Source organism: Lacerta agilis, chromosome 5 (assembly GCF_009819535.1).
Source record: "Lacerta agilis isolate rLacAgi1 chromosome 5, rLacAgi1.pri, whole genome shotgun sequence".
NCBI lineage: Eukaryota > Metazoa > Chordata > Lepidosauria > Squamata > Lacertidae > Lacerta > Lacerta agilis.
Window position 1 is genome coordinate 38003480 of NC_046316.1, and position 12870 is coordinate 38016349.

The following is a 12870-nucleotide window of genomic DNA, read 5'->3' on the forward strand; positions in this document are numbered from 1 at the left end:
CATATAACACTCTTTTCCACATGGCCCAAGAGCTGATACTCCTCATCATTCCATCTCAGAGGTTGATGCACTAGAAGGAAAACACAAACTGGATGTTCACTGAATGCACTCCATGTTTACAATGGTAAGAAATAAACAGCTTTGGACCACACATGACAAAGCTCATCTCCTTCAGGGAATCTTGTTGTGCCAAGAGGTCCCCATTTACCTTGGTAAAACGGATATGGGTTGTGCTGAATTGGTTTATAAAATTAATGAAACTTTCAAAGTTTCAATCACTCGCAAATGAACCTGCTGTCAAAGACTTTGAGTCTACAGCAGCAGAAATAAGATTTATTTCTGCTGCTGTAGACTCAAAGTCTTTGACAGCAGGTTCATTTGCGGGTGATTACCAAAAACGACTAGGAAGTTTCTGCCAAAGCATCCTTTCAAAGAACAGTGTGCTCCGACTACCTCGCCTCACTGAATTTGAAAGGAGGAGTTAGATGTTATTTCAGTAACTAAAAAAAAGGTCGTTAAAAAAATCTTGCGGGAAGGGGAATAATAATAAGCCGATTCGCTGCAAGAGCTCTGAGGCCTGCTTGTATTTTTCTCACGGATCGATCACTGCATTACTTCCTGGTATCGTTACATCTGGGCATCGTAAACTTGCACCAAACAGCTCTGGGCTCTATCAGCCGGGCCTTGCAAGGAGAAAGACACGCGCGGAGGTCGCTCTATCCTTCGCCGGCCAGATTAGGAGGATTGGCTACGAAAAGGAAAGGGGTGGAGCGCCAGGCACGCAGCCCCACGAGAAGCGGCGCAGAGGGATTGAGGCGCGCAGTGAGAAAAACGGGCTGTCAAGTGGCCATGAACCTGGTGGCGGATCGGCGGAGAGCGAGGCCCGCAGAGCTGAGCATGCACGAGCCGGAGCGCGTAAGTCCCCCGCTCAGCGCTAGCAGCCTGCGCGCATCAAGAGCTGCTGCTGCCCGGCCTGATACGTATAGGCTTGAGCATGCGCTGTAACATCCGCCAAAGCAACGAGCCCCCCACCCCCATCCCCGGGCCGCTCTTCGGCTATCCTCCGCCTCCGCAGCCCCTCTCATGAATGCAGGTTTTGCTGCCGGCTTTCCAAGACAAGTTGGAAAGTGAAAGTGATAAAAGGCTGAGAGCGCGCATATTATTTTTATTGCAAGCCTCTCAAAGCAAGAGCTAAAGAAGAGGGTAGGAAAAGCGGGCAGGGCGGAGAGGAGAGAAAGCAAACTTCATGAAAAGAGCAAGGCTGCTTGTTGCAGCAATTCTAAGCAAGCAAAAGGAGCCGCTTAAGCCCTTACAGGACTTCGCAAGTTAATGTGCCAGCCTTGCATTTCAAGGCACGCGCGCACGCTCGCTCGCTCGTTACAAAGTCCAGGCGAGATAGTCTTGCCTGAAAGAACGGGCGGAGATCTAATGAGCAGGAATACTTTGTAACTTTTTCACTCACAACCTCCAAAAGATAATTTTCGATATGTAGCATTTGTGTATTTTCCGAACGTAAATGTCTTGGCGCGCGTGCGCTCTCTCCCTCGCTCTCCTTTTTAAGTTTCCCATTTCCAAAGGTGGGTTAGATAACAGTAGAAAAATAATGTCAGTTCTTGCCAGCTAATTACGCCGAACTCCGGCTCCACCTGCAACTGTTTTGTGGCTGGTGGCCTCAGTAATTTTCAGGTGTCTAAAGAGAGCCCTCAGAGCAGAAGATCTGAGAATTCCTGCCTTGGCCCATTTCCCATATTGTATTTGAAGCTGAAGTTAGTGGGGATCTTGCTTTCTGTATCCTTCAGCCCCAAAGGCCAGAGCCGTGAGTGGACACCACTGGGCACCTGCAGAGGCCAGTATTCATGCAGGCAACCAACTGTTAACCCCCACGGCCTCCTGCCTGTCCCCTCTCAACATCCAAGCGGTGAGAAGAGTGAGGAGATGGAGAAGCAGCTTCTTATGTCCTCATCCTGGGCAGCTGGGCAGATTTAGGCTCAGTGGGAGAGGCAAAGTGAGGGGACACTGGCACTTTGGAAAGGAGTTAAAGGCACCTTAATCTATGGCCCTCAAAAGCCTGGAGCTGACTTAGGTAGGGGGTGAGCATGCTAAGCCACCTTTTTGCCCTGAGCTAGGCTCAGAGCTGAAGGATGGACTTGTTTCTTAAGTTGGATTTGGGACTGACAGGTGTTTTTGCTGGGCTGAAAGGAGCCAAGCAGATTTGAACTATCCAAATCTCCCGCCATAGCTTGCCCAAGTTTGCACCTGTACTTTGCTCTCCACTGCCAAGGATATTGCCTGAGCCCTTTCCATTTTGAAAGGTCTTGTGGACAAGCAAGGTATTAAAATGGTCCCATGCACTAAAGTGCTGTTAGCCTCTTTGAGTTGGTTTGGTTTCTTTTCTGAAACAGACTAACATGGCTGTCCCTCTGGAAACCATCTAGCTCTCTCATTCTCTTCCTTCTCTCTGCCTTCCATATCTGCACTCGGAGACAGGGTGGTTAAAAAAAAAACTGGTAGGTGACTACTAGCAGTTACAACCAACTTCCTGGGGTTTTCTTCTTCTTCTTTTGGCTTACATGAACTCAGAGTTACAGTATCCTTTTAAAAGACCGAACCATAAAACCAAAGACCTGAAACAAAGTATCCCTGTCAGATACTTTTACTGCCTCTTCAAACCTTCAAGTGATTCTCCTACATCACCTTCCTAGAGGGTCTCCTCATTCATCAGACCTTTCCACCCTTGCAAGGAAGTAGCAGATTCTGACAAGGACGTTTCATGAGCTGTCATGGATGTGAGAATGGAGAAATATGTAGCCACTTCGCGATACATAAATGTCAGAAACCATTACCCAGTTATAAGTTGTAGATGCATCTGACATAACACATTGTCACTTCCAAAGGAGGAAAAAGTGGATGTCGTGTGCACTGAAGAGAAAGCGTTGCTTGGAGCTTGAAGAAAATAATAATAACCAGTTGCCTGGGCACCTTACCTACTGGTACCTGGGAATTTGAAATACTCAACTATGACAGGAGTAGGCAATGTGGTTCCCTTAAGTGATTTGATCCCACGGATGGGGAACCTGTGGCCCTTCAGATGCTGTTGGACTAAACCTGCCATTAGCCCCAACCTGGATGGCTGAGAGTCCAAGGTGCAAACAAAATAGAAAATTCTTTCCAGTAGCACCTTAGAGACCAACTGAGTTTGTTCTTGGTATGAGCTTTCGTGTGAAACAGAAGTCACCAGATCCTTAAATATAGTGAGGGAGTGGGGAGGGGTATTACTCAGAAGGGTGGTGGGAATGGGTGATCAGCAGATAGGTGTGGAAAACATGTTGAGGACTCTTAACGGCTGCAGTTCAGTAACATCAGCCCAGCAACAAATTTCCCTCCCCTGCTCTACACCAACCTACTTCTTCACAAACCTAAAAAATAAAAATAAATACATTGGGACTAAACTAAATAACATCCCCTGAAACCATACTGCAGTTGACTTCAGTGTGCTTTGTAAGCAAATAAATTTCTAACACCTGCACTTTGTATTTTAAAATATTAATTTGTTTCCCGCTTCTGAGGGTTACTTTACCAAATACTAAGATTTTGTTTTGCCCTCTAGTGTTAATAGTTAAACATGACTGAGCCTGGGCCTTCAAATATTTTACAGACGAGTATTTTTTTTTTTTTTTGCCTGTGTGGAATTAGTTCAAGGGAAAGTTCTTAACATAAAGAGCTTTTAAAATTTCTTTGTGAGCAAAAATCCAGTTTCTTAAAGAGACTCGGAATTTAAATGCAGTAGCGCGTACTCATGACAGGAAGCTGAAATCACCAGTGATTTGTTATACACTAATTTTGCAAAGCTTGATGCCCCTATATCTTTTTCCTGAAGTGTTTTCCGGTGAGCTTTATAGTGTAATTAAACCTATCAGTGCAATGGCATGTGCTTGTTAAAAGAGCCACCTTTGGTACTTAATTGTAGTTAGCCATCATTTGCTTTATTAAAAGGACATTTGCAAATATACAACAAGGCAGGCAAATCCCCAAGGATCCCAACCCACTATCTTCAAAACCCACACACAGCTCTAACCTTCCCTTTGGCTGAAAAGGGCTGGACGTGTTTCCCCTCTAGAGCCTATTAAAACCACTCTGTTAAGTGACCAGAGGCTGTTAACGCATTAATGACATTAGTTGCTTCTTTTCCTTCAGGGACTTTGCACAAAGCCCCCCCTCCCCTTTTTCTTTTTTGGTGACACTAATAGCATTTCTTCGGAGGATTGGATTTGTTGGCTATGCTGATCGGAATAATGCAGGCTAATGCCACCCTCATTTTCAGTGTCTGTCTAAAGGCCATCTTCTTTAATGCTTTATATTCAGTAGAGTGAGTTTTAATATCACCCTTAAGGGGTGATTGGTCTTATCTGCAGCTTTTGAGATCAGAGTTGGTAATTGGTGTCTCCTTTAATTTTTATCCCACTGATATACTTAGCAAAGAAAGTGCTTCCAGCCATATGGTAATGCAGCCGTTCCAGAGTGCCGAGTGCAGGCTACCTAGCCTAGCCTATCCCTTGAGTCAAGCCGTCGTATATTCCATGCAGAAGTAGCCAAACCAAAAAAATATCAGGCTGGGGACAAAGATGATGGGGTTCGTGAAAGCATCCACAATAGGACGGACAGCTGAATGAATGAATGAATGAATGAATTACAAACCACCATTAGATGAGTGTTTGGTCTTAGTATGCACCCTTAGTGTGCAGCAATATAAAGCACTGTCTGGCATTTCAAATAAGGGGGCATTACTATGGTGCTGTCAGCTATCTATTACTGAATCCAGATCCCTAGGTTAAGAGAAACAAGGGCCTGGTTGAGAGATAATTGAGAAGCAATACCAAATAAACAATACCTTGTTAAAACTATCAAATCTGTAGACACACAGACAAGCTCCAGTAACATACCCAGGTCAGGTAATCCCCACCCCACCCCCTTGGAAACTGCCTAGAGCTAAAAGGCAACCATTGGTTTTGTAATAATAATAATTTATACCCCACCCATCTGAGTGGGTTGCCCCCAATAAAGGTAATAAAGGTTAATGAGCAAATAACCAACATCTCTACAACCAATTTCCATGGTGCTATTAGCAGATCAGATATATTTAGTGCAAATTATACCCTAAAGTATATTCTACATGTGTTGTACATGGGTGGTCAGTCAGACAAATAATTTCCTGGTCCGTAAGATAAATGTCTGCATCAGCTGGCTGTGTGTTCATTCAGGTTTGCCAGTATGCTAATGGGTGCAATAAATGCTTGATACTTTTATTTACAGTACTACGTGTAAACACAAAGGTCATGCAAGAAACTTCTATGCTAATGCTAGTTTAGACTTTCACATTTGTTCTGTAGAGTGTTTGCCACTTCTAATTTACACAGGCTGGTTAAGATTCACTTAGGTTGTGTGCTGTCATGTAATGCCAGTTTGCTTGATTCACCCGGAGTGTGTCGCCGATTGCCCTCTAAATGTGCTTTCTGAGGCCGTTCCTAGAATCTTACAGTTTTCAGTGATGGAAGCTGTAACTGCTTTGCTTGACTGCATTTGTGCCTTTTCAAAGAGGGTGTTGGAACAGATTGTCTTTTTCTCATTCTTTATAGTTCTGCCAAGGTACTAGCTGTAATGAACCTAAACAGGGCCTACTTGTAGAGGTTTTGTGGGTTGCTCATGTTTGTTCAAGTGAAAGCAAAACCCCGACTAGTTACCTACAGACCTTGTGCATCAGGGAAACACCATATATGAGGAGGAGGAGAAAATACATTCTGTGAACTCTTGTTTTCAAGCTATGCCTCATCACAATCTGTACATGGAAAAGTAATGTAATCTCATTTCTATTTGTTGCTGTGCACAAATAGTAACCAGCTCTTGTCAGGCTTTACAGTATATATAGTTCAAAAACAAGAAACACATAAAACCACTTTTCTTGAAGGCAAACAGTTGAAGTCTGGATTCTGACTATGTTTTATACCTCTCTTTTTGTTACACAAACACATATAAACACACTACTTTACTTCTAAGCTATTTTTTTGTAAGTCAGAATTCACAATGCAAATAAAGAAAAGGGCATATCCCTGCCTAAAAGTATAAAGCTATGTTTAAAAGGTCACAATTTCATTATGGCTGTTGTTGAAGCAATGGTTACTGCTTCCAAACAAGTGCCACTAAACACCTGATAGACCCTTCAGAAAACACTAAGCTGCTGCATATCCAAGTGGGTGAGCCCAAAGTACTTGGGTGCAGCGTTCATAATTCGCCAGGGGCTTTTTGTACTTGGGTATCGGACACTTGTGACCAAGTGAAGATATGGATTAATCCATATAGAACTTTTCAGACATTGTATACCTGCCTCTGTTTGTTTGCATATGATAAAATAAAAATGCTCTGCCTACTCAGGTTTCCAAAGAAGAAAATGCATGTATATCCTTGGATTTACACTTTACAGTACTTTTAAAAAAGTGGGACACTGTTGTAATTATCTTGTTCCAAGCCCTTATCAGCTATATTCTTGATTTATTTAGACTTTTTAGCTCTGTTAGAACAGGTCTGGCACACTCATGCACCATTCTGATGAAATTCAATAACCTGAGGTGGTCTCCAAAGCTATATGACCCTGTAGGGCTTTGCCATGGACGTGCTAGGTACTGTGTTATTAATGCAGCATCTGCCATCAGAATTCTATGCTGGTCTGTTGCAATTCCACAAGATGTTTTCCAATGGCATTGAATTTCAGAATAATTTGGAATTCTCTGTAGAAACCTGTGTAGATTCTGCCTGCGTTGGTATAAGAGTCTTAGACAACTACTCTGTATGCTAAATTTCTGTCCCTGGTACTAAGTACCTCCCAACCCAAAGCAATAGTCTAGGTTGATAAGCAAAATTTCATCCAATGCACAGCACCAATTCACTTCTTCCTTTTATCCTTTGTCCCCTGCATATCTCTAGTTAATGCTGCTTGTACTTGCACACCATAGATTTTAATAAAGGACAAATTCTGCAGTAACAAAAGAGGTGGGTGTTTTCCCGGTGGAAGGCATTTTGCACATTCATAGCATAATGCATATTTTGTTTCTGATTCACTTCCTTTAGCTATATCTTGTTTCTTTCTCAACAGTGCTCCTGTTTCAGCCTTTCTCCTTGGAAATTCTTCTTGCATTGATCCACTTTCAATTTGCTTTCTGCAAGTGAGCATATTGTAGTGGATTTTCACTCCCTAATACAAGTTCTGAGTTCAGGGCTCTACTCATCTGAAGATTCAGAGGTGCAAAGGAAAAGACAGCTGTGTTTTTTTCTTAACTCTCCCACTCTCCAGAAACCTTTGCTCTAAAAACATTAAAAGGGGTCAGGTCTGGGGGTGGTTGAAAATCATACCCACCCCCTAAGGATAGTATAGGAAGTTTGGAATGCATGCAGGCCTTCCTCCGCCTTTCTATTTCTTGGACCACAACCACTGACACATTCAGCATCCTGTGGCTCCACGGCCCTATACATCCCATGGGTCCACCCCTGAAACACACTGAGCACAGGTCTTTCACTCTAGAATCATAGGATTGTAAGAGTTGGACCCTAAGAATCATCTAGTCCAACCACCTGCAATGCAGGAATATGCAGCCATCCCATACAGGGATAGAACCTGCAACCTTGGTGTTATAAGCACCATGCTCTAACCCAGGCATAGGCAAACTCGGCCCTCCAGCTGTTTTGGGACTACAACTCCCATCATCCCTAGCTAACAGGACCAGTGGTCAGGGATGATGGGAATTGTAGTCTCAGAACATCTGGAGGGCCGAGTTTGCCTATTCCTGCTCTTAACCAACTGAGATGGATGGATGGATAGCTAGATCTTTTTTTAAAAATGTTATAAACTGATATTCTTCAGCACACCTAGGAAAATCCCTCTAGTATAGGGTTACCGCCAGTAATGCATGAGCTTTGTCCTGGTAGTCCACAGTGTGACTGTTGATTTGTGGTTGAAGATGGGAGGCGGCACATCCATAGCATTAAATACTCACATTGGTTTTTATTTTACTCTATTTTATCATATTGCTGTTTGAATTCTAGGGTGTATGTGGGGGGGGGGGGTGTAATAGGAACGAAGAAAGCTGCTTTATACCAAGTCAGACTATTGGTATTATGTCTGAGTCTGTACTCTCTGCACTGACTGGCAGCAGCTACTCTCCAGAGTTTGAAGCAAGGGTCTCTCCCAGCCCTATGCAGAGATGCCAGGCACCTTCTGTGTGCAAAGCAGAGGAGTGGGATGGGGTGGAAACGTTACACTTAATTTCTTTTTCTTTTCCTCCCCCTTCTAGAAACGAGTGTGTAGAAGTTCAGAGGCTATTCCACAAGTGATCAGCGCTTGCCACCCACCAAGCAAGTGTGCTATGGATTACTGGGATATGGAGCAGGATTTGAAGCAGAAAGATCCCGCTGGTTTTTTTAGTCCTCAGATTATGAAAGAAAAGCCAAATTCCGTGGTATGTTTTATGTAGCCCAAATCCATGCTTTTAGCAGAAGATGTTAATATATTTCATAATAAAAATGTCAAACCAGTGGCTGTTTTTTTCAGAAATTTTGTGTATGTGTGCTTGTTAATCAGATATTTCCGGATAATGAAACCAGAACTGCAGCCCAGCCTTGCCCAAGATGTATTGCTGGAGAACCTGTAAGTATATTAACCTTCTTACTATGACATAAAAGATAGGCTTGTTCTTAAATATTAGAGCCATAAAACATAAAGTTAATAAAAAAAAACCCTGCAATTACATTTCTCCGGGATAAAGCATGTAAAGAAAAGAGGCAGATTGATTTAGCTTTTTGTCCGTATGCTAGCAGAGTGCAAACTTAATACATTTCCTGCATCAGATTGGAAAATATAGGGACTTCAAGCTCATTTTTCAAATGCATTCTAGAAAGCAGAGTTTAGTCACGTAAATGAATCTCAATTCAAGTTAAAAAGGTGTAGATTATTGTATTCCAGGAGTATGTCCAATTAAGAGACATTTTAATATTTATGCACAGAGTTTTAGAAGTACATTTCCATGAAACTGGGGGGGGGGCGGGGGGAGAAGGTATAGATAGACATATGGCACACTTCTTTTAAATATTTCCAAACAGTTTAGTTCAGTCTCAGAAGGTTGTTGGGTCTTTTTTTTAATTATGCAAAGTTATTTCAGTCCCAACAATGTCAAGACAACTCCATTCCAGACCCTCAAGTGCTTTGTAATGGGCCTGCAGACTTCCGCATTCAGTTCAGTTTAGGCAGCAGCTCTGTGCATGCAGTTCTTTGCCAGTGATGCCCTATCCTGTTTACTGAAGGGAATGGAAGGCTTTTGCAGATAGGAGTCCTTTGTTGGTGGAATTTAACAAAATCAGTTGGCTTCCATGTCCTCAGCTCAAAAAGAGGGTCGACCTTTTTGCAGGCATTCCACAAAAGCCCTCTGGGTGGGTCTTCTCCCCCATGGAAACTGATGTGATTAGTCTTTTTTTCTGGTGGGAAGTCCCCACTCCTGAAGGAAAGGACACTGTCAGGGAGCCAGATCGTTCACAATGACACTGACCAACACCAAACTAATTTGCTTTCTTCTGCTTTGTTGAGGGTCAGGATATAGGCACTTGTTATGGATTACAAACCATTTTAATAGCCATGTTTTGATTTAAAGCTAATTCAAGGACTTTGTTTACCTGGTTCTTTCCATTCTAATGGAGATAGATAGATAGATAGATAGATAGATAGATAGATAGATAGATAGATAGATAGATCTTCTCATGGCATTTCCTGTAATGTATGAAACATGCTTTTTCATGATATGGAATCCTAGGTCGAACTATGGTGACCAGCAGCATGCATACACACAAAAGACATGGCTTTCATTTGTTATGGAGAACACCAAAGCCTGCCAATTTCCCTAATCATGCACAACTTGGCCTTAGCTTACACTTTTGCTTAGTATAACCTTATTGGATAGCTCAGAGTTCTTGGAGGTCCTAACATAACAGCTAAATGACCCTGTTTCAGTACAAACGCTAAGATTTCTTCCCACCCTTTTTGCAACTAGCTTCTTGTATAACATGTGGCTAGGCCACTGGAGTCAAAGTTCCTCCTTTCATGTTCCAGTATTGCAAAAGCCAGGGAAAGTGCGATGAATGTTGTCTGTAGGCAATTTTTGATATTTGACAAGCAGAGGAAAAATGGCGCATGAGTAAGCTCTTGTTTCCTGTTTCTGTGGTTCTGTGCAATGTCTGAAACAGGTATTCATGCATCTACCCCATGGGAAAAGTTCCCTGAAAAGTAGGAGCCACTTAAGAATCCTGTGCTGACATCTCTCATCTTAGGATGTATGGACAAATTTTTCCCCCTTTTGCCATTCATGAACTTATAAAATTGCCACATGATAAAGTGATGTCTATTAGCTTAGATGGTCTGAAAGAAGGATTAGACAAATTCATGGCGCATAATCAATGGCTATTAGTCACAATGGCTAAAACATTGCCTTTGGTGATTCGATTTATTTCTGATTGTCCCCAGCAGCAGCTGAACTGTATGGGTTGGCTACTGCTGCCGTGCCTGGTTTATGAGCTTTTCAGAGACATCTGGCCAACCCCTCTGGAGACAGAATGCTGGACGCGCTGGGAGTTGGTCTAAGCGAGCAAGGCAATTATTTTGTTCTTATGCAAACAGGAAGAAAGTAGTGTAGGCTCAGTTTAGAAAGCATTTGGCTTATGGAGGCAAGCTGTACAGTATTGGATGAGCATATCCAGCCACACTCAGAAGCTCCCTACAGATCCAGCCATAGAATACAAAGTCAGCGTCTTACTTGGACATCAAAGCCAACACTTCCCATGCTTGTCAAGGCTGCTAATATTTTTGCAGGGGTTTTGCTCCTTATTCTCTACATCATGGATAGCTTCCACATGTTGTGGACTACAAATCTCATCATCCCTGACCATTGGCTATGCAGCTGAGGCTAATGGGAGTTGTAGTCCTCAGCTTCTGTAAGGCACAATGTTGGCTTCTCCTTTTCTGTATAGTGCAAATGCTGATCTGTATAATAACCCCTGATTTGCTTTTGTTTCAATTTCAGGGACACTTTGGCCATATTATGGGATTTATAGAAGATCAAAGGACATTGATGCAGTGATACTCCATAACATAATACATAGGAACTGGTTTGAGATCCAGACTTTTTTCTACACTCCATCACATTCATGATTATTATTATTACATTCATACAGCTTTATCTTAGATCTGGGGAAGATCTTGCCTAAAAAGCTTAAAATCAATCTTGTGATTCCTTAGGTTATAGTTGAGCTACTTGGCAGCAACAATTGAACCTAGTAAATGATACTTCTTGAAAATTCAGTCCATCTTCACTTTTCAACAGCCTTAGGTTGCTACCATCTTAGTATTTCTTGCAATGAAATTACAATGTTCATTCATGTAAATCACATAGGAAACATAATCGGCCAGTGGGTGGGGTTATTCATAGAAGTTAACCAAGCAGTACTAGACATATTCTGTCCTATGAATTCCAGAAGTGTGATGCTCTGTTTACTCAGACTAGTCCCAACACAGTCAGTAAGACAGCTTCAAAATATGTGGCTCAAGTATTCTTTAAGACTGCCTTACTTGAACACAGTAAGGGTTACTTATGAAACGACTTGCATAGGTTTTAGCTGTTTGCAAAGCAACCACTCCTATGAGCAATAGCTCAAGCCTCCTAGTATATAGAACCAGGTGTGTCTGGCCCCCTCTAATTGAATGGCCAGTCAAAGCCATTCTGGTGTGTGGCTGCTGTGACATTCTGACTGTTTCTAGGAGCCACAGATGAGAGCTGAGTGCAGGGTGAGAACCCTAGAAGGAGCACAAAGTGTCCCCCACCAGAAGTACTACCCCTCCCATAACATCCCGTACACCCCTTTCCTAATAGATTATAGAATATTTACACAGGCCACTGTGCACTGAAAATGTAACCTTAGATCAAAGGTTTCTACAAACGACTAAATAATTATACACAGACACACACACACACACACACACATATATATACACACATATACACATATCTATATATCCCAAAATTAAGTAGGGAGGAAGTGTTATAAACCACAAAAGCGTTGCTTTGAGAAATTTCAACATTATCACTTTTTTACTTCATTATGATCAGTTTTGTACATGTGTATATGTTATTCATCCTTTTGTATAGAAACCCTCATTCTCCTACTTTCATATATGTAAAATAATATATAGTTCTTACCACTTTTAATGCAGATTTTTATTTTTTATTTCACCTTTGAAATCTTTGTATTTTGTAAATCAGTATGGAAAACTTTTTTAAAAAATAAATGGCATGTTGGTTTTAAAAGATGGCATTGATTTTTTTTATTACATTTGCCTTTCTTTAAAAAGATCATTATTTAAGAAAATTAAGATTAACCCTCTCCCGCAATCTGGCTCATACTTTTTTCTTTCCTGTCTTACCGCAGGCAATTTCACTTGTCTGTTTGACTGCATATTACTGAAGGCTTTACTCATGTACTGTTTCATGGAGGTATGTTCCACTGAAATAAATAGGGATTTGGGAGATCACTATGTCCTCTTGTTTATTGACTTTTTCAGACATAGTGAAATTCTATTGGAAAGAGAATCTACACAATCCCTGTTTAGGGCAGTTTTTAATGTTTGAAGTTTTATTCTGTTTTTAGTCCTCTGTTTGGAGCTGCCCAGAGTGACTGGGGAAACTCAGCCAGATGGGCGGGGTATAAATAACATTATTATTATTATTATTATTATTATTATTATTATTATTATTATTATGAAGCCTCTTCTCCCATTGTTCTTTA

At 41.8% G+C, this 12870-nt stretch overlaps 1 protein-coding gene across 1 annotated transcript; it reads left to right on the forward strand.

Moving 5' to 3' along the window:
* Positions 1-721: 721 nt before the first annotated feature.
* On the forward strand, positions 722-12040 carry C5H10orf143 (chromosome 5 C10orf143 homolog). The gene is made up of 4 exons (XM_033149377.1): positions 722-915; positions 8340-8504; positions 8627-8692; positions 11112-12040. Exons 1-4 carry the CDS (start codon positions 850-852, stop codon positions 11166-11168), a joined length of 354 nt encoding a protein of 117 aa, XP_033005268.1. The 5' UTR covers positions 722-849; the 3' UTR covers positions 11169-12040.
* The last annotated feature ends 830 nt before the right edge of the window (positions 12041-12870 follow it).

What these genes read in the sequence shown, in the direction of transcription:
- C5H10orf143 (XM_033149377.1), top strand. Translation starts at nt 850, where the DNA reads ATGAACCTGGTGGCGGATCGGCGGAGAGCGAGGCCCGCAGAGCTGAGC. An exon ending in GCATGCACGAGCCGGAGCGC is followed by an intron (nt 916 to 8,339) that starts GTAAGTCCCCCG and finishes TCCCCCTTCTAG; the next exon opens with AAACGAGTGTGTAGAAGTTC. An exon ending in GATGTATTGCTGGAGAACCT is followed by an intron (nt 8,693 to 11,111) that starts GTAAGTATATTA and finishes TTTCAATTTCAG; the next exon opens with GGACACTTTGGCCATATTAT.